The following is a 25856-nucleotide window of genomic DNA, read 5'->3' as shown; positions in this document are numbered from 1 at the left end:
CCTTGTCAAGGGAAATTAACATCATCTGGTTTAGCCCCAACTGATGGCCTATAAAAGTGTGTCTCATTACCAAGGTGTCATCTCATAATGGATAAAAGCAAAGAGCTCTCGCAAGACCTTTGCAACCTTTTTGTTGTGAAACATGATGGCATTAGTTATAGAAGGATTTCTAAACTTCTGAATGTTCCAGTGAAGCACTGTTGGGGCCATAATCCGGAAGTGGATCATTTCACCATAAACCAACCACTACCAGGTACTCCTCGCAAGATTTCAGAGAGAGGAGTAAAAAGAATAATCAGAAGAGTGGTCCAAGAGCCAAGAACCACTTGTAAAGAACTTCAGAAAGACATGTTTTCCAAGAAAACAATAAGTAACACACTCAACCGCAATGGCCTGTATGCACGCTTACCACGCAAGACTCCATTGCTGAAGAAAAATCATGTTAAAGCTCCTTTAAAGTTTGCTGCACAACATAGTTTGCTTAGACAAGCCTGTGAAATACTAGGAGAATAAACTGGCAAACTTTTTATAGTTGAAGGAAGGATGAATGGAGAAATGCACAGAAACATTATTGTTAAGAATCTGCTGCCATCTACCAGAATGATGAAAATGAAACAAGGGTAGACATTTCAGCAAGACAATGATCCCAAACACACAGCCAAGGAAAATCAATTGGTTTCAGAGAAAGAGAATAAAGCTGCTAGAATGGCCCGGTCAATCACCTGAGAAAAAAGTAAAAAAACCAGAGTTCATAAAAGAGGCCCACGGAACGCTCAAGATTTGAAGACTTTCTGTGGAAGAATGGGCCGAAATCACAACTGAATAATGCAGGGGCGTCTTGAAGCTGTTATTAGCAAACAAATGCTTTTGTACAAAGTATTAAATACATTTCAGTAATCGTGTTCAATACTTTTCCCCTGTGTCATTCTATTTTATTACAAAAAACTTAATTTGTGAATTAATTTATCTTGTTTTCTTTATATGTATGGATTATTTGGGATGTTAAGAAACTCTGGTGAAAATGTAATTTAAACACCTCCTTGAGAAATATTTTACTGAGAAAAATGGTGGCGTGTTCAATATTTATTCACAAGCTGTATATGGTGAAATGAAGGTACATCGAACCTCTAATGCATAAGTCACCATCCCTCAAATTCTTTATGGCCGTTTTATATCAGTACATCTATTCCGATCCTTCACGGCTGGTTTACGCATTAACTGAAAGAGAACGCTAATTTTGAACATAACTTTAACAGATTTCCACTGTTCCGCTAACTGTATTTTGAGGTCAAACAGATTTGGCACAACTTGAGGGTGAGAATTTTCATGTTTGGGCGAACTGCCCCTTCCAGGGAAAATCAATATCTTTTACTTGCTTTCTGGGGGTTATGGTGGGCTACTTTGTGACAACCTGTTTAAAACTGAATTGAAGAGAGAAAATAATGAGTGCTGAATATAGAAAGAACACACTGCTGACACAAAGAGAACAAAGAGTCCCCCTTGAAAGGACGGCGGTCAGAATGGCATTTCTCAGGTCAGGTTAGCTCTGCTTTAGTGATTTTAAATTGCAACAGAGTTCTGAACAAGAACAATAAGAGCGGGGGAAACTGAACAGAACAAAGAAAACTGAACTTTAAAAAATTCTAATTAGGTTAAACAGGAATTAAATAAATAACATTTTGCATTTTTTGGAGAAGAAAAACATGAAAATTAGATACACACGGGTTACACATGTTATGAAAATCATTTTGAAACCAATAAAATGCATTCACAGGAATATTTTTAATTTGTTTACTGTTTATTCAAAGTACACTACTATTACAATCCAAATACTAAATGACAGCACATAAGAAAAGGACATTTAAAATGAAAAAAAAAAACTATATTTACCATAGAACCAAGAAATAAAAATTGTTGAAGCATTCTATAACAGAACAGCTTATTTAACATATTTCTCCATGAATTTCTTGTGGAATTCAGATCGCAGTGTATCGTTAATGAAGCGTTTCTCTTTACGGGCCTCATCCACTCCTTTAGCGCAGTTCTTAAACACGACATCATCGTCCCACCTGCAAAATTGACACATTTTCCACTGAAGGTTTAACGCTACAAAGTTTAAAGTTATTGCCTCATTTTTTGTATACACACTTGATAATGCACCAAGAACATTGGATTTAGACTATGTAGACTAAGTGAAAACACCACATTCTTATGGGTTCTATACAAAGCAAGAGTTACTGTACATTTAAAGCAAATGATGACAAAATGCAAATAGGTTAATCTGTAGTTATACCCCACCTACTAAACAGCACTTACTAAATTAGTTTCAGTACAATAGCTGTACATTTACAGTACACCTGTATTGTAATTATACTGTAATAACATTCTGGAAGGCAGTCAAATGTTTATTATTAGGTAGGCTGTACAGTGCATTAAAGTTTAAAGATCTTAATTTTTTCCTAAACTGTAGTTTGTTACAAAGCAATTTATATCTAGTTGAATGGGTTGAATCTTACATTATTGCACAAGAATGACAAGGGGTTTTTCAGTCATGAACAAACTTCTTAAAGTTTTTTTAAAAGTTATTTGCATTCACAAAACAACCTGCTATAATAACTTGTCATGTTTCAAAAGCTCCCATTCAACAAATAAATAAACTCGCCTTGGTTTGCTTTATTCTCACTAGAATAAAAAGCTAGATTTAGGGTAAAGTGTTTTATAGATACTCAGTGTTTCGAGAATTTTAAAGCAACTTTAAAGGGAAGACACAAAACATATTTTTTAGAAATTACCTTCTTTTTACACTGAATGTGTTCTGGTTCTGTGGCTGTGGTGGCTGGCCTGCCAAATTAAGCAGTGGATTTCCACTCAGAATGTTCTCCATACGTATCCGCTCCTCCTCTGCCTTCTGTTCCCTTTCCTAATTGACAGACACAAAGCAAACATACACAGTAATGACTCACGTCCATAACATCAGGTACCTCTCAGCCCTATTAATTGATTTAATCTGCCTATCCGCAGCTTTTGACACTGTCAATCACCAGATACTTCTAGCAACGCTGTCAATCTCTAGGAATATCCGGCTCCCTTCTCTGCTGGTTCAAATCCGACCTCAGTGGCAGATCCTTCAGGGTATCATGGAGGGGCTCGCTGTCCACTGCTCACCACATGATCACTGGGATCAGTGCTTGGACCGCTGCTTTTCCCCCCCATCTACACGACATCCCTGGGACCCATCATACAGGCACACGGCTTCTCCTATCACTGTTATGCTGACGACACCCAGATCTACATCTCATTTCACCCAGATGACACCACTGTAGCAGCTCGCATAGCAGCCTGCCTAGAAGACATCTTAGCTTGGATGAAAAAGCATCACCTCCAGCTGAACCCGGCCAAGACAGAACTACTCGTGTTTCCGGCACACCCCATGGTGCAACACAATCACTCCTTCCAAAACAGCCAAGAACCTCAGAGTCATATTTGATGAACAACTGTCCTTCACTGATCACATTGCAAAGACAACGCGATCATGCTGATATGCCTTGTTCAACATTCGAAAGGTTAGACCCTACCTCACTGAGCATGTAGCACAACTCCTTGTCCAGGCCCTGGTAATCTCAAGGTTGGACTACTGCAATGCTCTCCTTGCTGGTCTTCCTGCAAAGGCTTTCAAACCACTACAGCTGGTTCAAAACGCCGCAGCACGCCTCGTCTTCCAACAGCCCAAAAGGGCTCATTTGACACCCCTTTTCATCTCTCTCTACTGGCTACCGGTTGAAGCCTGTATCAGATTCAAGTCACTGATGCTTGCCTAAAGGACTATCACTGGATCTGCACTGGCATACTTTCACACCCTCCTACACCCCATCAAGTACACTGCGTTCAGCAAACAAGAGGCGTCTTGTATTGCCTTCTAATAAGGGCAATAAATCACTTTCCCACTCATTCTCCTTCACAACTCCTTCCTGGTAGAACATTCTTCCTAACTCCGTCCGATCAACCACTTCTCTCACAACTACTTAAAACCCATCTCGTCTGTGAGTACTTGACAGACAAATGAAAAAAAAAACTTTCTCTCAACAGGTAAGTGGTCTAGCTTTTGTTGAAACTAGTCACTTTGTATTTGCACCTATTGCATTATTTCTCCTGTATGACATATTGTTTATTGCTCCCTGAACTCTTTCTAAGTCGCTTTGGATAAAATGTAATAAATGTAAATGTAATGATGCGTGAGATTTACCTTCCTCTCCTGTTCCTCGGCTCTCTCTTTCTTGATCTTCTCTAGTTCAGCCAGCAGGGCAGCGGTGTCATCATCACTGTCAGAACCTGAGTCGGAGTCTTCATCCTCCTACACCAAAACACACAGATTTCAGCAATCAAATAATAAGGTATACATCAAAAAATATTTTTTGTACGTACATCAGTAAGGGGATCATCGGCGTCGAGGTTGGCAGCAGGAATCTGATCCAGACGTGGCCGCTTTGAGGAGGATGAGGAAGACGAAGAGGTGGTGTGTTCTAATGGAAAAAATATCCCCTGTTTTTAAACAAATACCTTGATTCAACAGACAAAATGAAGTAGACGGCAACTACACATTTTCTTTTACCTCTTGCTCCTCTGTCTCTGCTCTTCACAACAGTTCTCTCTCTTTCCTCCAGCTCACGTCTGAAATCACGAGCTCTCACCTCCTCTGGAGCATCCTGGGTAGGCTGTCTGGAGCAATACACATTTCAGCATTCACTCAAAGAATTTCAAGAGATATTTCTACCCAAATTGAAAATTCTGTCATTATTCAACACCCCAATATGGTTTCAAATCCATACATTTATTTTTTTCAAATCATAAATTTCAGAAACAACACAAGGAACCAAATGTAATACACAAACACAACTCATAAACTAACTTAATAGTCTTCTGAAGTCATACAGTAGCTTTGTAAGGAACCAACCACAATTTACAGTATATACGTATTCTACTGTTATATTGTGTAAAATAAACAACACAGAACCAGGGAGGATCGTTAGAGCTGAATCCATATTGATCCAAAAAATCTGTATTGTACTGTATGTACTCGGGAATGTCATGATCTACAATCACTTTTAATAATATAACACTGAACTGCTGAACTCAGTTTTGTAGCATAAGATATGTTTACCTGTATTTGATCTTGGTGTGTCCTGGCAGGTCTCTGCTAGAGTACTGTTTGGATAAAGCACTCAGATCACCTTCTCCTTTACCTCGCCCTCCCCGGGCTGGCTCAAAAGTTGGCCTTGCTGCTGTGGTCATCTTCAGTTATCTGAAACAAACACATTATAAAATATGCTTTAAATCAGCTGTAATAGTCTTCACAAATTACTGTTTTCAGTCAACTATGGCTTGCATTTACTGAAAACATATACACAACTCCAATCAGAAATACACATAAGTATCAACAAATTCTTGCATCTGCATTTTTGTCTGTGAATATTAATCACGAGACATAGTTTAATTAGTTTTTCTGCTTTTTTGCTAGAACAAACTTTACAGCTACTTCACTTTACCTTAGTAACAACGCAGTAGTACTTTTTTTTACTAATTTCACATAACAACATCCCTTTCATGGAACTGAAGCCATCGAGGTACAAAATGTAAACGTAGAAGTATTCATCGTTATTAACCTATTCCAAAAGGACGGTGGCTAACACGTCTGATCTGTTAAGCTCAAATAATTGTATTATGATCTGTATAAACCTGTTTTATTATTTGTAATGTTACATCTTGAAAAAGCCTGAGTTAGCTGTAGCTTGTCGTTGTGTTTTTATAAACTCACCTGCAGCAAAATGATCGAAATCTCACTTTATTCTGCCAATATAACCACGAAACTTAAAAAAAACTAACCACACTAACGTTAAATGCAAAAACAAAACCGTAAAAACGCTTTAGATATTTATGTTAGCAGTTACAGCCACGGCTGCTTTTAGACACATGTATCCCAGCAGGCACCGGGGCATGCGCACACGAGGTCACGTGACTGTGGATGCTACGGCGGCCACTGCGGGACAAAAGTATAAAACTGTGGAATATGAAAACACGCAGATAATTCCACGGTAAATCACACGGTTTCGTTGTTTTTGGAAAAAAAACATCCAGAGCAAATACATGACCGTGATGTGAACTAAAGTCTATTAAAAAGGAACATGCCTTTCAATTCCAAGTCCAGGATTTGTTTTAGTAAGAAGTATGCAAATACAGTGAGGATTTTCCTCAAATCTTAATACAATTCATTTAGAAAGCTTATCCAGTGTTTCTTAAAAGGATAGTCCACAAAAAAGGTCAATTCTGTCATGAATTAGGCCTACGTACCCTCAGGTAGTTCCACAAATGTATGAATGTCTTTGTTCTGTGGAACACAAATATGTTTAGAAGAATGTTAGAGACTGATATTTCTGGAGTAGTCAAAGGTGACCCAGAACTGTTTGTTTAGATAATTCTCCAAAAATATCTTTCGTGTTTAACAGAACAAAAAACCATACACTTCTGCTATGGTAGTCAATGGTATCAGTTGCTAACATTCATCCAAATATCTTCCTTTGTTTCACAGGACAAAGGCATTTATAGGTTTAGATTAAAGGATTCGTAGTTCATGACAGAAATTTTATTTTTGGGTTAACTATCCCTTTAACCAAATGGCTGGGACCACAGGACAGCCTCAACAAACTTCCAAGGGGATTCAAAAATTACTTAAAATATTACGGATTCAAATAAGCTATTAAGAATAAAGATATTTAACACTTTATGCATGCGTCATGCTAGTTAAGAGGTCGAAATGATTTTTATGGGGGTAGTAATTGTGAGCGGTCAACCTTGGAAAATTATTTGTTACAATGTGCAGGTCTTAAAATCGAAAATGTGGAAATCCACAGCGCTATCTGATGTGCTTATCAACAATGCATTGGAGATTTAAATTTTAAGCCATTGAACATTTGACCATGATGAGATGTAAATGACTCGGTTGGAGAGCATAACATTGTAATTGTGTGAATACATTTAAACTACTGTGGTAACTAGAAACAACTGGAAATGGCAAATCTGTGTACATGGTATATTTAATACTTGATATTTTATTCTTCATAAACCGCCATTTAAAGTTATAGTATCTATGAATAGAGATTCAGAAACACACAAAAGACAAACAGAGGATTTTACTATCTTTAATTTTCCTGAAACGTCTGTGTCGCAGAAAGAAAAAGTACAAAAGTGTCTTACAGTAAAAAGATGAGAATGCTCAGGGTGAGTGGGGAGACCGATAAGAAAGTCTCACTCACGAAGAGCAGCATCTCATATGGGTCTGCAGAATTCATCTCTGTAATATCACTTATACGAAGCCAAACAAAACGGAGTCATCAGTTAATATACAAAAACACAGTTGACCAGGCAGTAAGACATGCAGTTATACAGTCTTTCCATGAGCGAGCGAGAGAAGAGAAAATGAGAGAAAGACTCGAGTATAAAAAAAGTTCAGTATGTCTTATGTTCAATTCATAGTATTTCCAAATATTTGTCAAGGGGGTCTTCCACATCCTTTTGCTCAGTTTTCTGAAATTCTGAAACATTTTGCATACGAGATCCGAAGGTGTGTTCAGCCAGAGCGCTTGAAATGGCTCCGTACACGTAATTTCTGTTTTGTAAAAGTTTGTGACTGCTAAAATCAGCCAAAGAAAATAAAGTGATTTTGCATATGTGACATCATTAGAATAACACACAAAGAACCTGTGAGCAATGGAGGGTGAAGCTTCCTCACAGTAATGACACACTGGGAAACGGGGCCGTTGTTATGATGTATGGTCATTGCTATGGCAAGAGAAGTGAACTGCTGCTGCGGTCAAACTTCTTGCCTTTCGAAAGTGCAGCAACCTGTTTCATCAGCTCTCTGTTCTTCGCCTGAGACACACACAAAAATCCACAGTTAGTCAACATTATTTATGTTTTACTGAACACTAGACAATTATCAAACACAGATGAGACAATGAGCTAACTAAGGGCGCTTTCAGATTGGGCTTGTTTGCTGCGGTCCAAACATGAGTACGATGCAGGCTCACTCTTGCTGGAATCCAAGGTGAATCATCAACACTATCATCTCTTACGTTTTTATTGAAGGTAATACACCGTAATTAGCTTAAACGGATGCGCAGGTCACTTTACTTCCTTATCAAGTGCACACCCGGGTCTGTATTGCTTTCACATTCATAGTGCGAGTGTGAAAGCCCCCTAATACGCAAGCAGTACAAGATTACTGCAGCTTTGCAGCTTTACTCTTACAACTTAAACTTACATAGTTGTGTGCCAATTTTAATAAGAATATGTGCATCGATCAAGTGTTTGACATTGTATCGTGTTGTGGGTATAACTGACCTGTTGCTGTTCCATGGACTCTTTGTGTGCTTTCTCCATATTGTTCATCTTTACTCGCATATTTGACTCCTGATATTGAAAATCTGCCTTTAGTTCAGTCAGCTGCAAAAAGCAAACAAAAGTGATAAAACATTCTTAGTCAATTATTTCACTCAAGTCCATAACAAAATGTGCAAAGAGCAATACGAACAGATGCCATCTATCGACAATCCCTTTACCTTTGAAATTACAATTTTGCGTCTTCTAGTGGCAGGTTAAACTCATGAGCACATTATCATCAGTGCCAACAGAAAACTTGACACTGATGTGGGTGATCATAGACAGCAGAATGGAGATCAGAGGGACAGAATATTCTACTTGTGTGTCAATTAAACAGTTTATTGACCTGTCAAACGCTGTGTAATTTCTTGCTCGTTTGTAATCTGAATGTCTGGACCACAAACACACTTTACCTTTCGGTCTCTCTCCAGGATGGTCTGGTCTCTTTGCTGGAGTAAGCGTTTCAATGACATCACTTCCTCCTTTAGCTGGCTAATCAATATGAAATTATCCGTGCCTCCAGAATCCATTGACTGAGTGATTGAACTACTGGAATGGAATACGAACAAAAACCTGGTTAGTATGGAAAGAATGTCAGTCTATCTGTTATGGAGGGACAGAGACAGAAAGGTTAAGACAATTACAGTAAGATGTAATTACCTGTCTCCGTTTGATGGCTTCGTCTCTAGTTTAGGTTTTTTCTTTGGTGTTTCTTTCTGAATGCTATACAAGAGATGATAATCAAATTAAAGTCGATCCACTACAACCCTGTCTCACAAATTTAATAAACACGTGTGCAATGTATGCACGTGTAAAATAGAGAGGCATCTCACCACTGCTTCCACAATCCCTGATCCTGTTCCGGACTTAAAGTACCACTTATTCTGTAACAAACACACACACGCATGCATCAGTGATGACGTGTACATTTCAAATGAGATCTTACACGAGACGTTACTGCGAAAGAACGTTTACATACTTGTGATGTGAACTTCCGTGTCTGTGGTGCTGATGATGATGATGATGGTGTCTCTGATGTTCCTTCTCACTGAGTGAAGAGTTGGAGTGGGAGGAGCCAAGGCCTTTCCGCTGCTCTTTAGTTTTTTGTAGAACGCGACGATATGACAGTGTGCATAACCAACACAAGAGCTTCCCGTCCACCTGCAGATAGAATCCACACGTGCGTCTCGTTCATCATTGAAGCTCTGAGTACCGTGAAAGTACTTCTAAATTGACTATTGAATATTAATCTTAGACACAGACTTTCTGATCCGTCAGAAAGCAGCGAATCACTTCACACACATGCAGTGTGACAGATCACAGCCAGAGTGTGTATGAGTAATGCAGAACTAACATGGGATAAGTCTGAGCAACAATGTGCATTTATGATCGGTGAGCATTACCTTTCTCCTTCCTTCGTCCTTCCTATCGAAGGCACACTGCTGCTTGCACTGTTCGCAGGTCTGTGGAGGGCCATACTTCTTCTCAGAGTTGGTGCAGCGCTGACATTTGGTCCCAATGAATGCGGCAATGATGTTACAGTACTGACATGGCTTCGGCTAAAAGAAAGAGAACATGTCAGCTCATCCATCTGTTCATATTCATATAATATACACATATCACATTGGGAACCTAAACTTACCGTTCCAAATTGTTTTACATTCTGTGCACATTTTTTACAAATAGTGTTGGTTTTGCTGAAAGAAGAGAAAGACATTTTATTACCACAAATATGTTGTTAAACGATTTTTGTGTTGTTTTTCTGTCTCTTACCTCTCCTGCTGAAACTCTGACCTACAGAATGTGCATTTCACAATAGGGTGCGCGATTCGACATTCCTGCCAGGAGAAAAATAACGATCACAGAAGGCTTTTAAAGCGTCCAGATGTGTATTCTGTAAACTAACATGAGCACTACAGTTTAGTGTGTTAATTAAATACAATTGAATGCATGACTGGAAGTGTACTGCATTTTAAACCCTAACGAGGCAGGTTTAACAACATACCTGTAGTGGTTAACCCGGGACGTAATGTATGTATGGCTTTGCAGCTCATGCGTATACGTTTCAAGAATTTCTTCCCAGCATTAACGTCTGGCCGACATATACACTTTTGTCAACGACTAGTAAAACGTATTCAGTCATAAAGTGTGTGTACATGTATGTGCTCACCTTGCAGAGCTGCTGGCCCTGCGACAACTCCTCGAACGGGAACCGCTGATTGCACTTGGTACAGGCATATAAGGCCGATGTGGCCATCACCAACCCAACAAACACACAATTGCCGCTATAGCTAAAATATATTACACTTAGGCAAAGACGATCTTTAGCCCACGCGATCGGTTGAAACCTGGGCAGATTATCCCAATAAAACAGTACTTAAAAGGAATCAAATCCAAAGCATCGAAAACTGCTTTGCGATTGTTGCTATATACAACCTTAGAGGCTCAAACTTATAATGAAGATGTTAATATACACTAAAACAAGGTCACACGTTAAAATCAATAATTTAAAACCTAATTTAATATATAGATGTTTCGGCTCCTGGTGAAAAATTTCGCTTTCTCCTTTTTGTATCTCAGTCGACGCACGAACCGGATGCGATATGTGACTACAAAGGAAAGACGCAACGACCAATGAGGAGGACACTCTCGTGAGCGGGAGGAATTATTTTGAAATATCTGCACCAATCATAGAGCTCGTTCCGCCCACTTAAAAACGACGAATTCCATTTTGTGACGCGATATTGTGATGTAACAATACATATAAATAGGCTTGTTTGAGATGAGCAAAATCTGCGCAGAACCGATCACTGGTGATCACCGCGAGCTGCATGCCGGTTAGAAAAGTGTCCGAGCTACGTCCGCCTTGCTCTGATGTCATGCTGACGTGTGCTAAAAAACTCTCGCGACGGCGAGGCGGCTGTGTCGGATTGAGCAGTAGAGCGCAGTTGCTCTCCCCCGACTGCGCTATTCAAAAGCATGATGGGAAACGACTGACTGACGACACAGCTTCAAGCTCATTGGCTGAGAATGTCAACTGATACATTTTCTCTTCATTCTAAGAATTAGATTACGCATCTGTTAATTTATATTTACATGCAAACTAAACAAAAACAAAACACGCCTAGTGAAGTTAAGAATTAGGACATGCGTTTATTTTATATTTCTCTTTATTAGAATTCTTCCTTGTTGTAATTTTCTCTTTATTCTATTGTATGTTTGTGTGAATTAATAAATCAATCCATTAAAATATACATGCACGCATACATATCTAAATGGACTGTTTAGTCATTATGCCTCATCTTTGTGTGGTTTCATCTGAGAAATGTCTGGGTCTTAAAACAAGGGAAGAAATTCTGAAGAATGTTTGTTACAATACAGCTTTGACTTGCATGGTATGGAAAAATACTATGGACGTGAAATGGTGGCAGAAACCTGCGTGTTATTAAATATGATAAACATTTGTTATGACCTCTGTCTCTCAAAAGCAACTTGCTTTTTACTTCATTTACAATTTGTTTATACAATCCTTGAAAATGTGTTACATGTTGTTGTGTAAGCTGTTTATTTGTACATCATATGACAGTACATTCAGTGATTATTATTGTAACCATCTTCATGTAAAAACAGTGGTATTTCGATTACATCCACTTCGTCTGCGATAAAAAACGCGAACGTGATCTCCTCCATTGTTCACGTTTACAAGCGACAAAACAGCGAGATTCATTAAGTGTCCGACTTCAAAGGTCTATTTTGACCCCTCCCCTTACTGCAGCCGCCTACTCTCACCCACATTTCAGGCGAGGCAAGGCGCATCTCAAACAAGCCTAATGTAACGATCTCATCAATTGTGGAAAAAATATCTCATCCATTATTCATTTGAGTAATGCGTAGTATTTGTTTAACCAATCTTTACCATTTTCTGTAGATACTTGAAATGCTATTTGGAGTGTATTTCTTCTTCCAGCAACGTAAAACTTTGTGCTCAATGTTTAATATGTATGCTTTTTATAATGAATATTTGGGCATTTTTCCTCTGTCTTGAATTACATTTATTTTAAATGTTATATTAACGTTGTTTCTATGTTTTTTGTTGGTTCTTTGTATATTGTTTGTACGCCTATTATTGTTGTTATGATATGTTTAGAGCTTGAATAGAATAACAAACCCACACGTTAAATCGAGTAGTAGACAGAAAGTCCATTAGGTTTAGGCGAGTTTTTAAAAACAAACATAGACATCAATTATAATACTTTTGTTTAGTGCAAAAGTATTATAAAATATATTAAAAATGTCTGCAATAAATTAAAAGTAACAAATTAATTTTTGTTACAGAAACCCGAAGTAGAGAATTATAATAATATTGGGGATCCTGTCCAATTCTCGCTTCCGCGAGGAGACGTTATACATTGGACCTGTAGTGTTTCAAATCGACAAAATAGTTGTAGTGTTTCTAAACGATCTTTACTCGTGACTGCTGAATTTGTACAACGCTTGATACAACCTACACGATGGCGACCTGAGGGGGAATTGACTCGAAATTAGAGCCGATTCTTCTACTCTCGCGGTACTTTTACGATCGGTCTACTCACTGCGCAGCGCCTCCTACTTGGCCTGAAGTGGAACAGGCCTAGCTTATCGTTCTACCCATAGTTCTGTGCGCCAGACAAAAACATGGCTGATCTCTCAGTGAGTCTGTTTTCATTAAGCGCTTATGTTTTATTGTAATTCCTTTGCGCTGTCATTTTAAGTTCGTGTTATTTATATATACTTATATATAAGTGTTTTGTCTTGATAGGGTGAAGTCGTCGAAGGCTGCCGTCTTCCGGTTTTGCGAAGAAATCAAGACAATGAAAACGAGTGGCGTACGTATTAGCCCGCTAGCTGTAAACAAAACACTAGCAGCTACATTTGCTTATATATCAGTGCACGAGACTGTTTAAATTAAACGTAATGCCTGTGACAATCATAAGGTAATAAACGTGCCGTCTTAACGGCAACGTGCTTTGGCATCATCTGGTATTAATAGTAATTGGGTGATATCAATATTTTTATTAATAAACAACAGATCACTTTGCATTAACAGTATGCTTTATTATGTTATTTGTTCTTTTATGTATGTTTAGCTTTGGCTGAAATTCTCAGCGTCAAAGAGATTCCTGGAAGAAAGCTCTACTATGTCCACTATATTGACTGTGAGTAGTAATAGCTTGGCCAATAAGTACATTTTTTCTGTCTCCATAATTGTAAATATTGTACGCTGTCTGCTTGATGTTAGTTCGCCCATTGTTTAGTTACAAAAAAAAGGTTGACTAATATTTATTGTTTGTTGGAAGTCAACAAGCGACTGGACGAATGGGTTACTCCTGATCGTCTGGACTTAAAGAAGCTCCAGTTTCCCAAGAAGGAGGCAAAGACTCCTACGAAGAATGGCCTGCCTGGGTCTCGACCCAGCTCCCCAGAGAGAGATGTGGTGAGATAATATAGTCTATACTGTACAGATATAGGAAACAATAAAGGCGTTGGTTTATTAACTTTTTGTGCAGTTATTTTAATACATTTAAAGTGAATGCTGTCTGTGTTTTCATATGTCTGAAGTCATCTTTCTGTGTGGAGGGAAAATGTAAAAACGTGAACACAATTCATAATTGATCACGCAATCGTTGAAGTTATTGCCAATATATTTGGCTATATGTGAGACATTTATTATAACTTCAAATCTGCAAACAATGTTAGGATTACCATGAAGTTTGTGACCCAACCCAACCCCCACCCAAGATATAGGCTATATTTACAAAAAATGTCATACACTGTTGATATCAGATTTTCATGTTTTCAACTTTACTATATTCTCTTCCTTTCTGTTCAAATTCAGAGGAAAAGTCTAGATCTCAACGTTCAGTCTGCTTCAGCTCCATCAAGAGGCAAAACCCTCCCCACGCCGGTACAGACCAAACCTGCCATTGCACACTAACGAAAATCTACAGCTCTTGTCAAGCAAGAGCTTAATTTAATGCTCATTTGAACAAGATCCTGTTGCACTTTCCAAACAGTGTGAAGGATGCCATTTTTGCCTCATCTCAGTTTTAACTGCAAACTTCCAAACAGTACATTTAATACTTAAATGGTGAAATAAATTGAAGAGGCATATTTGCTGCTAGTTTTACATACCAAGGAAACATTGTTTTGTTAACCCTATGTCAAATTCAAATCCTCCACTCTCCATAGTACATATAATTGGTCAAAACATGTTCTCAATATTTTTTTTCTATATCATTTTAATCCATAAGGTGAGTAAAAGAAGTCTATTCCTGTTTGTTTTAAGGAATGAGTGCTTATAATTAATAATTTTCCATTTAGACAAATAAGAAATAACAGTTGTGTGTCTGTTGAAATTTATAGAAAAGGAAAGCAGAACCTGTTTCTTTGGCAACACAAGTTACTGCAGCGACTCCAGTGCCCTCACTTCCTAGTTCTACAGAGACAAGTCAGGCTTCTGTCTTCCCAGCTATAAGAGATTCATTTGGCATTAAATCTAGAGATGAGCATGAACCACTCACCACAGTAAGAAATAACACATGTGCAAATTAAACAATTGTAGAGTATAACATGGGTATAAGGATACCAATTAGTTTGAAGGTTTTAAACTAAAGCTATTCTTTGTGTCTCCCTCTGTTTTATCTTTCTGTAAGAATGGCACCCCACGTCGTCTTATTCCTTCTCAGCCAGGCAGAAAAAGAAAAAATTGTGGTGGAACGGATGAGGTAAAACATGCAGCTACATTTAAAAACGATTTATTAACACTACAATCACATAGACTCCTGATCTGATTGTATAAAATCTATTCAAATTTGGTCGCTATAGTAGTACATACTTATGCGGACATAAAATGCTATTTAATCGGAATTTCACAAAAAATCTCATTTTTTATCTCCCCTAAAAAGGTTTTCTATGGAAATCTGTAAATTTAGCTGTTTTATCACCTGTCTATCTCCACTCTCGAAATGTCCCAAAGTTATGAAACCCCTTGTGTTTTTTTGCTAGATGGTAAAGGTGTTCCAGAATAACAGTCCCCGCTGCTCCACCATCTATTTGCTGCCAGGAGAGGTCCGGCTCATTTACTTCAAATTGCCTTTGTTGTTTGCCTGACAGAATGAGGTTTAGGGCTGTTAGAAATCTCAGGTTCTAGATCTAACAGACACTAAAACCAGTGGAACTTCTAAATACGGTAGATCTGCTAAACATAGAACTTGCACTTGCTTAGTAAAACATTATTTTTGTTAACTAGAGTAGGCCTGTTGTTATTAGGAATAAAAGACCAACTAATTCACAGGCAACCCACTATTACGTACGTCATTAGTTGTCATGTAGTTATGGTTTCGCATTCTTCCTCACTCGACCCTCTGGCTACAGGACTCCCAAGACAGTTCTGATGGGATACCGTCTGCCCCACGCATGACTGGGAGCTTGGTGTCTGACCGCAGTCACGATGACATCATCACACGAATGAAGAACATAGACTGTATTGAGCTAGGCCGGCACAGGCTGAAGCCGTGGTACTTTTCTCCATACCCACAGGAGCTCACCACTCTGCCCATTCTCTACCTCTGCGAATTCTGTCTGAAATACCTCAAGAGCCTAAAATGTCTCCAAAGGCACCTGGTAAGTGTAACTTGCCACAAAATCTTCCAAAAGTATAAAGAACGACCTTGTTTCCTTTTATCAGTATAGCTATCAAAGACTCTTGTAATCTTAACAGACCAAATGCAACCTAAGACATCCCCCAGGAAATGAGATCTACCGCAAAGGAACCATCTCCTTTTTTGAAATAGATGGCAGGAAAAACAAGGTGTGTAAATGCAGTTTATCTACAAAATTGTACTTGTTTTAACAGAAATAAATAGTTTTTACAATGTTGTTTAGATTCATATCTTGAATGTTTGAATTGAGCCGGGTAAAGCGTGTATTGTGGGAGTACGTTGATGGTCTCTCGACCGTCCAATAAATCTTTGGTTCTCTTTCACTACACAGACATATTCCCAAAATTTGTGTTTGCTGGCCAAATGCTTCCTGGACCACAAGACTCTGTACTATGACACAGATCCTTTTCTCTTCTATGTTATGACGGAGTATGACTTAAAGGGTTTTCACATAGTTGGTTACTTTTCAAAGGTATCTTTACATTAAGCTAAATATTTAACATAAAAACATCTTCAGGTTTAGTGACATTGTTGTGTTCAGTATCAATTTCTTATCTTTAATAGGAGAAGGAATCTACAGAAGACTACAATGTGGCCTGTATTCTGACTTTACCACCTTACCAAAGAAGAGGCTATGGCAAGCTGCTAATTGAATTCAGTGAGTAATTTTTCTCTGAATAACAAAAACAAATTTTCTTTCCAAAATCGTAAATGTTGTTTACCTGTCTTCCAGGTTACGAACTTTCAAAGGTGGAAGGTAGGACCGGTACTCCAGAGAAACCTCTGTCTGATCTGGGTTTGCTCTCCTATCGTTCATACTGGTCCCAGACCATTCTAGAGATCTTGATGGACCTCAAATCAGAGAATGGCGAAAGACCACAGATTACAATCAAGTATGTGCCATTCTTAGTATTGTTTTGTAACAACAAAAAAATTGCGGTCATCTTGTAATATTGTGTTTTTTAGTGAAATTAGTGAAATCACAAGCGTGAAGAAAGAGGATGTGATATCAACTCTTCAATATCTAAACCTCATCAATTATTATAAGGTAAGACATTACTGCAAATCAATGTTTTCTTACGGTTTCTGAATATTTGTCCCAAGATCATAGCATGAGGTGAGGCTGTTCATATTAATCAATTTAGCTCACTTTCCTTACAGGGTCAGTATATCCTTACCCTGGCCGAGGAAATAGTGGAAGGTCATGAGCGGGCCATGCAGAAACGGCACCTCCGCATTGACCCCAAATGTTTGCATTTCACACCGAAGGATTGGAGCAAAAGGGGCAAGTGGTAAAACACAGACTGTAAGGACAGCCCATCCACCATGTCAAGTCTCGCTCCTGAAGGAATCCCCTTCTAATAATCGAAATTGTAAATAATCGTGTTTATGTACTTGTATGGTTTTATACGGCCAATGTTTAAAATGTATCCGTGAATGTGTACATTACCTGTTTGCACTGCTTGGAGAGCTGATGTTTGTCAGGTTGTTAAATTCTTTGGATTAAAAGCGTAACAATGGAGAGTGGTCTATCACATTGAATACATACACACGATTGCTAAAATAAAGTAAAAAAAAAATTCTAATTATTTTAGCTATGTAAATTAGCCTACAAAATCATAGCATAGCTCAATTTTCCTTCTGTACTTGCGGATACAAATTGGGTGTCACATCTGACACGGTACTCATTCTGATGTTGTGGCTTGGGTCTTCAAACATCTGTGGCACACTTGAATAAAACACACCAGCCATTCTACAGATACAGATACTGCAGGTGTTTTATTGGATGTTAACTCGATGATGATTCCCAATTAGTGTCAGCACACTTCAGTTGTCAATGCAAAATGTAGATTATTGCGCTTATTTAAGTAACAGGTCTGTATCTCTTTTTATACAAATAAGCCTAAGAAAATATGGAATTTCAAGTAGGACAGAAGTCTGTAACTGAAGCTGACAAGACTTGCCTCAGATTCCCTACACATCGAAATGATGTAGACAGAATTACAGTGACATCACACTGCTTTGGTCATATGACGCCCCCCCAGAGTCAACATACATTCAGCATACAGTATAAGTCCTAATGTGTTTCTAACATGTATTAATGCCTCACTAGTCTTAATGTATTAATATAATACCAGTATCAGGCGGTTTTAGTGATTAAAAGCTTTTCTCTTCCAGCAAGCTGGTAGCAGCAAAGTGGATTTTATGCTGTGTGGCTGCCTATCACTGCGAGCACAAAGAGAACTGGGACACGCTTACACAGTGCATGAAGAGCTACATTCTCAAGTTCTGGGGTACTCAAACAAAGGTTTGCACAGGCGTGATGGAGCGAGTAGGAGACCCGGCCCTCTCAGAGGATGTGCGATTGGCTGCCTCCCGCTGTAGCTCTTCCACCCTCTTCTGAAGTTCAGCCCGTTTTGCTAACAGCTCCTTGTAGCGCTGATGGACAGGCTCCTAAATGCAAAAAAACAAGCACAACACTGACACATTCAAATCATAGCCCATAAACCCATTATAATATTGGCCCTAAATCAAGGATTATTTCAAACATTCCAAGTTAACATAACTGTTTATATGTCTTTACCTGTGGCCGCATACGCGGGTTCCAGCGAATGTAGTAAGAGACCCATAGCTGCAGGTGTCGAATACCAACAGTGGGGAAAAGTACATGGGACGAGTAGTGCACATACAGAGGATTCACAAACTCCTCCAGCTGACTGTTCACAAACGACCACAGCGATACAGTGCGCTTCGGCACTTCCTAAACACAAACATATGTTTTGCGCTTACTAATACACAAAAATGTGTTGAATGCACCGTAAGTTGCCTTAATAAATAAATGTCAGCATTTTAAAAGATGATTTATGATTAAATTAAAGAATCTGATCAGATTTAGGTTTAAATACCAATTTCCTAGAATCAGATGCATACAAAACATTGTGCAGTTTCTTGTGCATTTCACACTCCCACAAGTATGCCTGCTCTTACCTCTTTGAGTCTTTGCTGCTCACTGTTACACAGAAATGTCCCAAAAAGGCAGCTGTAGAGGTGATCCAGTATTGTAATAAGGAAATTCTCATTGTACTCGAAAGCTGCAGGAAACTGCATAAACACACGAAGAATTTAATATACAGAGATATATTGCAGTATATTGCAGACATGTTAAAGGTAAACATGTTGCCTGTGGGGTATTTTGCAGTCACCTGTCTGGTCATCTGCCAAACACAGTCAATGAACTGCAGGAAGATTGGAGAGCGGTCAGCATCTGTGTGATTCTTATCCCCATGACCCACTCTCTATACACACAGACAAAACATGTATTCACTGTTACAATTTTGTTACACAAAAATCTACTTTAAAATAAAACTTTTAATGAAAAACACAATTCTGTTGGCAAACCTTTGCCTTAATATGGAGCGTGATGCATGTGTTTGTGTTTCCTTACTTGTTGGAAACGGTGCCCAAAGCTGAGCCACTCTTTCTCCAGCAGGATCTGAAAACCCCGAATGGTTCTGTAATGAGAGTCTAGCATTATCAAGGCCAGTGAAGTGAGCTGAGCCGTTCTGTCCCAGCCGTCGCTGCAGTGGACCACCACTGAGGTTTTCCCAGACTCCACTTTATCAGCTATTCTTAAAGCTCCTGCCAAAATCAACTATAACACATGCACAAACAGACAGATCACCATCAGCCCCACCATCATCATGCTCATGTTTCTTCACACGTAAGAAATGAAGAGATCCGACTTCTCACCTTGATGTGTTCCAGCCAATGTGTGGACTCAAGGTTGGACAACCAATGAGATTCCTCGATATTAGGATAGACAACCTCCTTCAGTTTCCGCAGCGACTCACGCATTACGTGAATATTATGGATTTCCAAAAACACCAGTTCGGCGTTCTGATAAGCATCTTCACTTTCATACCCCCCTCCTTTCATCTAAAACACAGATGGTAGATGATTAAAACCCTTACATTTCTTTTGAAATACACATTCAAGGCGGCTAAGTTTACCTTGTTAGCTACAGCATTCACACTTGGCCTGGCATCAAATATGAAGAGTTTGTGTGATTGTGCATTTGCATCCATGATTGCCTGCAGGAGCTTCTCATCCTCTTTACAGCGCCGACCGTTCTGTGCCACCATGGGCTGACTGGACCGGACCACAGCGGCCTGACTCTCTGGATGGATCCAAGACAGCACCTATATTGATAATATTTTGACTGTGAGATGATGCATTTCTATAAGTCCATAAATTAATTGCAAATGCATGCATAGAATACTCGTTTAGAGATGTCAAAGGTAATACTGATGGTACTGACTGGAATGCGGCCTTTGGCCCTGAAGCTAGAGATGCGCCGCAGTTCCTCATCAGTGATGGTTACCGGGACAACTATCGCTGCTGGGTAGGTATCACACAGCTCATAGTGATCATTCACTTTAGAGATTCTCCAGCTCTCATTCGGAAGACCCTAAACACACAGACACATACATTTCAGTATACAAAATGTATTTAATAGATGGATCATAAAAGTTAGCTGTAGTTCACATGGTAACACTCACTGTCTTTTATTTCACATAAGAAAATGAAATATCAATAATTTACACACTAATACTATGTTTATATACAGTATTTATTTACTTATGAACTTCTTCAGTTTAACAGAGAGTCCCTGATTCATGTGTCGGGTTTATTTTTGCCAAGTCTGGCTGAGAAATTTGCCCCAAGGAAACATTATTACATACACATTTTACCTGTCTCTTATATTCAGCCAGTGGATCATACACCCTCCATCCATTTTCAGGGAACACCTGCTTATACTCAAATGCGAAAAGAGACTAGATACAAAGTAACAAGAGAGAAAAATAGGGTCAACTGTGTTCAGTTCTTACAAGCTAATGACGTGGTTCTCAAACTGGTGGTACTGACCCCCTGGGGGGCCCTAAAATGGATCCAGGGGGACACAGATTTTGTGGCATTTTGTGGTAATTTATAATATAGTTTATGCAATCAAACATCAGAAAAATAAGACCAACAACCAAAATAATTGATGTTTCAGCATTGAATAAATGAATGTGTTATTAGTTTAAATAAATTAGTATGTTAAGTTTAAGATTATATTAAGTCTTAATATAATTAAGTCATATGTTAAGTCTTTATTTTGGGGCAGCCCTACACAAAGGGGGGCTCACAACGAAAATGTTTAAGAATCACTGTGCTAGTGAACAAACAGTGCTCTTTATGTTGCTACATCTGACCATGTTGTTTGACACTGGAAAAGCAAACTTCATTAGAACTTCAAACACGGACTTCTTGAGCGAATCTTCAGGTTCCTTGTGCACAAAACGTAGGTTCCTCATATCCTATAACATACATATAAAAACATTGGTCATACACTCAGAAAATCAACCATTCGTTGGATACCTGTGCACAGGCAAAAATACCTTGCAGACAAAGCCGAATGAGACGTCTCCTCTGCTGGTTGCTGGTCCGATCTTTTCTACTCTGCTTAAAACGCCCAGCGGTAGATCCAGCACAAACGCCGGCTCCTAAACACAAATATAAAAAAGTCCTCAGTTTCAAAATGCAAACCAGGATCTGCACCTTACAGAAACTTGATGTGGGCATGGGCCTTACCCTTTCAGTACAACTGAAAAACAATCTGTAGTTGGTGACCGTTAGAGATCCTCTGAGAGGTCCAATGAATGGGCAAATGTACGTCACTTCTTTAGCTGCGGATGCACACAATGAACAAATCATTTAAAACTATCAGCTCACGCTGCTGTGGAATCAAATTAGTCCAGGCCCACATAAAATGTGAATCATCAGATGCATGTTTGTTTATTTCTTGTTTTGCATAGTTCTAATGCATTATACCAATTAGAGTGCAGTACTAACTACAAACCACATTGCCATAAAGAGTTTACACAAATCTGTTTGTGTCACATACCAGAATCCTGAATCCGCTCCTCTGGCAGAAGTGGAAGCTCATCTTTTTTGGGGTCCATGTGGACCTGGATGCATAACAACATGAGATAAATCCATTGAAAGCAACAGTTAAGCCATTTTAAAACTTTGACACAACACATAACTTGGTACCTTTTCAGTTGCCCTTCCTTTACCCTACAAAGAAGAAAAAGCAGAACTGCGGTTTAACAAACAGGAAATAGTTAAGGACACAGAAGTTTCAGGAAGGGAGTGTAATGTTCGGTTCTGACTGACCCGCAGTTCTGCAGCAGTGCCACTCGAACGGTCTGAGCGGGTAGAGCTGAAAGAATATTAATAAGACAGATTCACTATCAAATCAAGAACAATATCCATAAAGATGACGATAAATTCCCTGGCGTCCACACCAACGGACGATATAGTTAAATATATAAGCTCTGCGCGAGCTCTTTAATTGGATTTGGATTAGCTGTCAACGTTTATTAGTCATTCATCAGACACAAATCGTTTTGATAACCTGAAACGTTACATTTAGTTGAGGACTTCACTATTATGTGATATAATTGGGTTTTAAAACTTTATTTTTGTAGTTATAGCATTTGATGTGAGTGAGCCTGTACTCTTGTCAAGAATCCACACAGTTCGCGCTGCTGCGAGTGTTATATAGAAATTAAATGTAAACTTTAAAAACCCAATAAAGCATTATATATATTTCAGAAGTGTGTGTGTGTGTGTGTGTGTGTGTGTGTAGTCAAGTAGAAGTGGAGAAAGTGTGTGTCCTAAAATACCTGCACAGCGACTCCACACTGCCGCTCTCCTCCATCCCGAACCGGACAGAACCGCGGCACTAATAATGTTAAGAAGACCTCGTAACTCCTTAAAAGTGGCAACTGAACTGTACGGAAATCCACTCACCACAAACACCGGAAGCTGCCATGTCTTCCCACAATTCCTGTTGGTGTGGCCGGGATCGTGCGTGCGCGCGCTTGCGCTTGTGTGCGCGTGCATTGTGTTTGCGTCTGCCCACCGCCGGGGCCTTTGAAAAGCAACACATTATTACTTTAATTGAAGCACGGTACCAGTAAATCAATTCAAAAGAAAATTATAGCCTAGGACGTTTTCTGAAGCCTAAGTGAGATTCAAGAGCCTTGTTTGATATCGCTTGTAGGCTATTCTGTGCCATTTGCTGGGAATAAATTGTATTTGTGAATGGATAAGGTGCATGATGGAGGAAAACTCAACACGTGTTAGGCTATTTAATCACTTCTGTGACTGTTTGTAATATATTCACAATTACAGTATCTCATACTTTTCTCATTTCTGCTACTGTTGTGCACTTCAGTGTGGCTACAGTGTTCGTTTATCTATACGCCAAGACTTTGTGACAGATTGTGTATTTAAACATTCATGTGTGTAGATTGTCATGTGTAAAAGTATGTATTGTGTGTGAGAGTTGGACATTTCTGTGTGCACATGTGCGTCATAGTCTCTGCTAGTGGGTGTGTATCTTGTATCTGATCTGAATGGTGAACAACTCGGCAGCACAAGCATCTTTTGTGTAGAGATGTTTGTAGTGGGGCGAGTAACAGCGTGACACCAGTCATTAGCAATTCAAAGCTCCGATGCTGCGCCATAACTGTGTGTTCACATAGAGCGCGAATGAGGCGTCAAAAACGCGCTATTCGCGAGGAGTTGGACGCTTGAACATTTTGTGTTTACTCGCGTCATTCGCGTCATTCGCTTCATTCGCTTCATTCGCGTCATTCGCGCGTGAAATTCGCGTCATTCGCGCTATTCGCGTCATTCGCGCGTGAAATTCACTTCATTGCAAAATGGCGGACATGGATTACGTTGAGAGGATAGCTGCACTGTATGTGCTATGGAAGGCTGAAAAACGGCGTAAACAAGTTCGGCGCCGTGTCTGGGTCCACCCGATCCTTCGGAGGCGCACCCAGCTTGGTGAGTTTCACCAACTCCTCCAGGAGCTGCGCCTGGATGACGGCCGCTTTCAGCGGTACTTCCGACTGAGCAGGACCCAGTTCGATGACCTGTTGTCCCGTGTCGGTGGGAGGATTTCCCTCCAGGACACTAACTACAGGCGCTGTATTCCACCTGCAGAGCGCCTATCAATCTGTCTCCGGTCAGTAAATTATTTAATATTCTGTGTGATTACAAGTAATTAACGACTGAACCTCCACATACACTTGACGAGTTTGTTTCAAATTAATTTTAGTAGCGATGACTGACTGAATCTATTTTTTATTCCGTTGCCTGTATGTAATATTAGTTTTGCATTGAGTTCAGAGGCTGTCATGTTGATTAATTCACTTTCTTGTGTATTTTCGACAGTTTCAATATGAAAAATAACGGTTAAATTGATTTAATGTATTTATTGCAGTTTTAAATGCTAAGATGCTATGTGAAACTTTGAAACACAATATAGTGGTTTTCTACTTGCCACTATCAATAAATTTAACTGTAAAAAATTTATATTTTCTAATATGGAATCGCAATCTGCATTTATAACCATGTTCATTTTATTTTCTCTTTCAGATATCTTGCCACAGGAGACTCCTTCCGGACCATCGCCAGCAGCTTCCGTGTTGGTGTCTCCACAGTCTGCAAGATTGTCCCAGATGTGGCGACTGCAATCTGGGACTGCTTAGTAGAGGAGTTCATGGCTGTGCCCTCCACAGATGAATGGAGGTCCATTGCAGAGGGTTTTGAGGAGAGGTGGAACTTCCCGCTCTGCTGTGGAGCACTGGACGGCAAGCACGTCATGATAAAGGCACCCCCCAATACCGGATCCCAGTTTTTTAATTACAAGGGACATTTTTCTCTAGTTCTTCTAGCTGTTGTGGATGCAAGGTATTGCTTCCGGGTGATTGATGTCGGGGGATATGGCCGGACAAGCGATGGTGGGATTCTGTCTAACTCAGCCTTTGGCCAGGCACTCCGTGGTGGCACCCTCCATCTGCCACCTGACCGTCCTCTACCAGGAGCTGACCACAGAGGACCCCTGCCCCATGTCTTTGTGGCAGATGAGGCCTTTCCCCTCAGGAAAAACCTCATGAGGCCATTCCCTGGGCGCTCCCTTCCCCGAGAGAGACGGGTATTTAATTACCGTCTGTCCAGAGCCCGGATGGTGGTGGAGAATGCCTTTGGGATCCTGTCCTCACAGTGGAGGATATATCGCCGCCTCATTGAGGTTCAGCCTGATGTTGTGGAGAGGTGTGTGAAGGCGACGTGTGTCCTCCACAATTTTCTGAGGAGATCTGAAGAGGCACCTGCTGTGAGGGCGGGGGTGCAAGGTACAGAGGAGTCGCTGCAGAGTCTTGGTCGGGTTGCAGCAAATAATTCTGCCAGAGAGGCCATCCGGGTTCGGGACAGTTTCATGGCTCACTTTTCTGCCGAGGGAGCAGTCCCGTGGCAGCCGACTGAATAGTTTTTGTTCATTACATACTGTGCTGTTTATGTCCTTTATGTTTAGCTCCTATAATTATTCCATTCTATTGTCTTTTCTTTTGATTTCCACACTTTGTATATTGTAAATGATAAATGGAGCCATCCTCCAAAATTAATCTGTCTCGTTGCTACATTCTCATTACACTATACCACAACACTGGTCCAATGACAAATAACAATTTTTTACTATACTATTGTGAGTGTATTTGCAATACGACATAATTAAAGTGAATGTACAATTCAAATGATTGTAGTCTTAATATATAAATAATATTTGAATGTAACAAATATAAATGATGATTTACTATGTTATAC

General features: G+C 39.5%; 5 protein-coding genes across 7 annotated transcripts; 2 read left to right on the top strand and 3 right to left on the bottom strand.

Moving 5' to 3' along the window:
* Window positions 1-1531: 1531 nt before the first annotated feature.
* Window positions 1532-6038, bottom strand: cwc15 (CWC15 spliceosome associated protein homolog). The gene is made up of 7 exons (XM_079451264.1): window positions 5813-6038; window positions 5159-5299; window positions 4610-4716; window positions 4423-4520; window positions 4244-4351; window positions 2793-2920; window positions 1532-2069 (listed from the first exon to the last, which is right to left on the bottom strand). Exons 2-7 carry the CDS (start codon window positions 5287-5289, stop codon window positions 1940-1942), a joined length of 702 nt encoding a protein of 233 aa, XP_079307390.1. The 5' UTR covers window positions 5290-5299; window positions 5813-6038; the 3' UTR covers window positions 1532-1939.
* A 1011-nt stretch (window positions 6039-7049) lies between these two features.
* fam76b (family with sequence similarity 76 member B) lies at window positions 7050-11414 on the bottom strand. Of its 3 annotated transcripts, none has more exons than XM_079451262.1 (10): window positions 10604-11414; window positions 10207-10271; window positions 10076-10130; window positions 9837-9992; window positions 9413-9594; window positions 9267-9317; window positions 9094-9156; window positions 8847-8982; window positions 8395-8496; window positions 7050-7923 (listed from the first exon to the last, which is right to left on the bottom strand). In XM_079451262.1, the coding sequence occupies exons 1-10, from the start codon at window positions 10688-10690 to the stop codon at window positions 7834-7836; spliced, it is 987 nt and encodes a 328-aa protein (XP_079307388.1). In that variant the 5' UTR covers window positions 10691-11414; the 3' UTR covers window positions 7050-7833. The 3 variants fall into 3 exon arrangements, with proteins under 3 accessions (XP_079307388.1, XP_079307387.1, XP_079307389.1); XM_079451261.1 differs by having other exon boundaries at window positions 7178-7923; window positions 8847-9006; window positions 10604-11412; XM_079451263.1 differs by having other exon boundaries at window positions 7178-7923; window positions 8847-8979; window positions 10604-11412.
* Window positions 11415-12999: 1585 nt separating this feature from the next.
* kat5a (K(lysine) acetyltransferase 5a) lies at window positions 13000-18002 on the top strand. Its single transcript, XM_079486453.1, has 15 exons — window positions 13000-13122; window positions 13232-13298; window positions 13560-13628; window positions 13770-13906; window positions 14309-14377; window positions 14836-14997; window positions 15126-15197; window positions 15478-15540; window positions 15847-16095; window positions 16193-16282; window positions 16465-16605; window positions 16698-16791; window positions 16867-17026; window positions 17100-17181; window positions 17295-18002. Exons 1-15 carry the CDS (start codon window positions 13108-13110, stop codon window positions 17427-17429), a joined length of 1605 nt encoding a protein of 534 aa, XP_079342579.1. The 5' UTR covers window positions 13000-13107; the 3' UTR covers window positions 17430-18002.
* mtmr2 (myotubularin related protein 2) lies at window positions 17887-23107 on the bottom strand. The gene is made up of 17 exons (XM_079486441.1): window positions 22992-23107; window positions 22865-22923; window positions 22353-22398; window positions 22230-22253; window positions 22081-22144; window positions 21768-21862; window positions 21575-21679; window positions 21389-21493; window positions 20885-20968; window positions 20452-20601; window positions 20144-20332; window positions 19884-20069; window positions 19579-19785; window positions 19337-19429; window positions 19122-19235; window positions 18718-18894; window positions 17887-18587 (listed from the first exon to the last, which is right to left on the bottom strand). The coding sequence occupies exons 1-17, from the start codon at window positions 23082-23084 to the stop codon at window positions 18432-18434; spliced, it is 1947 nt and encodes a 648-aa protein (XP_079342567.1). The 5' UTR covers window positions 23085-23107; the 3' UTR covers window positions 17887-18431.
* Window positions 23098-25783, top strand: LOC306911262 (uncharacterized protein). The gene is made up of 2 exons (XM_079486480.1): window positions 23098-24216; window positions 24630-25783. Exons 1-2 carry the CDS (start codon window positions 23909-23911, stop codon window positions 25519-25521), a joined length of 1200 nt encoding a protein of 399 aa, XP_079342606.1. The 5' UTR covers window positions 23098-23908; the 3' UTR covers window positions 25522-25783.
* Window positions 25784-25856: the final 73 nt, after the last annotated feature.

The sequence above is a fragment of the Barbatula barbatula genome (assembly GCF_947034865.1).
Source record: "Barbatula barbatula genome assembly, chromosome: 2".
In the NCBI taxonomy this organism is placed as follows: domain Eukaryota; kingdom Metazoa; phylum Chordata; class Actinopteri; order Cypriniformes; family Nemacheilidae; genus Barbatula; species Barbatula barbatula.
The sequence above is the reverse complement of the archived record's forward strand: the minus strand, read 5'-3'. Positions and strand labels throughout refer to the sequence as shown.

Coding starts and splice junctions, on each gene's coding strand:
- cwc15 (XM_079451264.1), bottom strand. CDS start 5,289: ATGACCACAGCAGCAAGGCCAACTTTTGAGCCAGCCCGGGGAGGGCGA. Junction 2,921..4,243: donor CCGAGGAACAGGAGAGGAAG/GTAAATCTCACG, acceptor TCTGTCAATTAG/GAAAGGGAACAGAAGGCAGA. Junction 2,070..2,792: donor ACATTCAGTGTAAAAAGAAG/GTAATTTCTAAA, acceptor TCAATTTTGCAG/GTGGGACGATGATGTCGTGT.
- fam76b (XM_079451261.1), bottom strand. CDS start 10,690: ATGGCCACATCGGCCTTATATGCCTGTACCAAGTGCAATCAGCGGTTC. Junction 10,131..10,206: donor TCAGAGTTTCAGCAGGAGAG/GTAAGAGACAGA, acceptor CTCTTCTTTCAG/CAAAACCAACACTATTTGTA. Junction 9,993..10,075: donor ATGTAAAACAATTTGGAACG/GTAAGTTTAGGT, acceptor TCTTTCTTTTAG/CCGAAGCCATGTCAGTACTG.
- kat5a (XM_079486453.1), top strand. Junction 15,198..15,477: donor ATTGTGGTGGAACGGATGAG/GTAAAACATGCA, acceptor TTTTTTTGCTAG/ATGGTAAAGGTGTTCCAGAA. Junction 17,027..17,099: donor AGACCACAGATTACAATCAA/GTATGTGCCATT, acceptor TGTGTTTTTTAG/TGAAATTAGTGAAATCACAA.
- mtmr2 (XM_079486441.1), bottom strand. CDS start 23,084: ATGCACGCGCACACAAGCGCAAGCGCGCGCACGCACGATCCCGGCCAC. Junction 22,254..22,352: donor GCACTGCTGCAGAACTGCGG/GTCAGTCAGAAC, acceptor TCTTCTTTGTAG/GGTAAAGGAAGGGCAACTGA. Junction 18,895..19,121: donor AGCAGCAAAGACTCAAAGAG/GTAAGAGCAGGC, acceptor GTTTGTGTTTAG/GAAGTGCCGAAGCGCACTGT.
- LOC306911262 (XM_079486480.1), top strand. CDS start 23,909: ATGGCGGACATGGATTACGTTGAGAGGATAGCTGCACTGTATGTGCTA. Junction 24,217..24,629: donor CGCCTATCAATCTGTCTCCG/GTCAGTAAATTA, acceptor TTTCTCTTTCAG/ATATCTTGCCACAGGAGACT.